General features: G+C 52.9%; 1 protein-coding gene across 1 annotated transcript; it reads right to left on the bottom strand.

Annotated features, from left to right (window-relative positions):
• Positions 1-156: 156 nt before the first annotated feature.
• On the bottom strand, positions 157-1,137 carry LOC101992211 (cationic amino acid transporter 3-like; the record flags this gene model as incomplete). Its single annotated transcript, XM_005372347.3, has 4 exons — positions 972-1,137; positions 611-788; positions 353-465; positions 157-234 (listed from the first exon to the last, which is right to left on the bottom strand). Coding segments are annotated over exons 2-4 (358 nt in total), but the record flags the coding sequence as incomplete, so codon positions are not given.
• Between the last annotated feature and the right edge of the window lie 8 nt (positions 1,138-1,145).

Here is a 1,145-nt window from a genome sequence, read left to right on the forward strand (position 1 = left end):
TAACGTTTCTGCTTCCTGGCCTGCAGCTCCTGGTTAATCAAAAGGAACTCACCTCAGGGCAACTCTGAGAGCCCTTTCTCACACCCAATATCCACATCCCTTTCCGTGTGCGCCTGGAGGGCTTCAAAGAGACCTGGCTGGAAGAGAGGGACTGACCTCGCTGCAGGTTAAAAGTGGGCACTGCCTCTATCAATCCCATAGGGATGGAGCGCTGTGGATTCTGAGCCTCTTCCCCTGCAAGAAAACACATGACACAATGTTCTGAACCAGGGGAGTAGGCTCGCTTCCCTACCACCCCTAGTCTGTATGATCACACACTGCATCCAAGGTAAGCCAGGAGGGCGTGACTGACCAGTGGTCGCAATACAGTCAAAACCAACGAAGGCATAGAAACAGGTAGCAGCGCCACGGAGCATCCCTTCCACGCCAAAAGGCATGAAACCTCCAGAGCCCATAGACTCGAAGCTGGAGTGCAAGAGGAATAGAAACGGTTAGAGTTTGTTCAGCTAAGCCTGTACCTTTTCTCTAAGGCCCAGCTGCTTGTTGTCTCCCATCCCATTCTGGATTCCCCTCCTCCCCCATGAGGGTCCCAGCTTTGTGGCTCTCTAACCTACAAGTGTCATTGGGTCCACCCATGGTCAAGCAATAGTCCTCTTTTGTGAGGCTCCAGTTCTTCGGGTCTCCCATAACGAAGCCAGAGATGAAGACAAACCCGAGAACCAAGAGGTTGGCCCCTGTGAACACTTTGGTAACCAGGGCTGATTCACTAGCCCCCATGGCCAACAATCCTGTGGAGAGAATTGTTCAGGATCCTGAGAGACTAAATCCTTCCTCCAAGTTTGCTTTTCCTGCCTCTGTGAGGCAGACTCCTTCCTTCCCAGCTTCCTTCCCTCCCCATCCTTACCACTCCACACCCTCAAGCCCTTCCAGGCCCAACCCCGCCCATCATTCAACCCCGCCCCTTGTCTCACCAGTGAGCAGCAACACAAGGGCCAAAGCAAAGAAATCTGGATATTCTGCGAGAACACGAGGTACATGCAGTGAGATGGTCCCCTTCAGAGTCTCAGAGATGTGGTTCCCAATCAGATTGTCAAAAGCAGAGCTCCAAGCCCGGGCCACACTGGCTGTACCTGGTATAGCAATTG

This window comes from Microtus ochrogaster, unplaced genomic scaffold (assembly GCF_000317375.1).
Source record: "Microtus ochrogaster isolate Prairie Vole_2 unplaced genomic scaffold, MicOch1.0 UNK2105, whole genome shotgun sequence".
NCBI classification, from domain to species: domain Eukaryota; kingdom Metazoa; phylum Chordata; class Mammalia; order Rodentia; family Cricetidae; genus Microtus; species Microtus ochrogaster.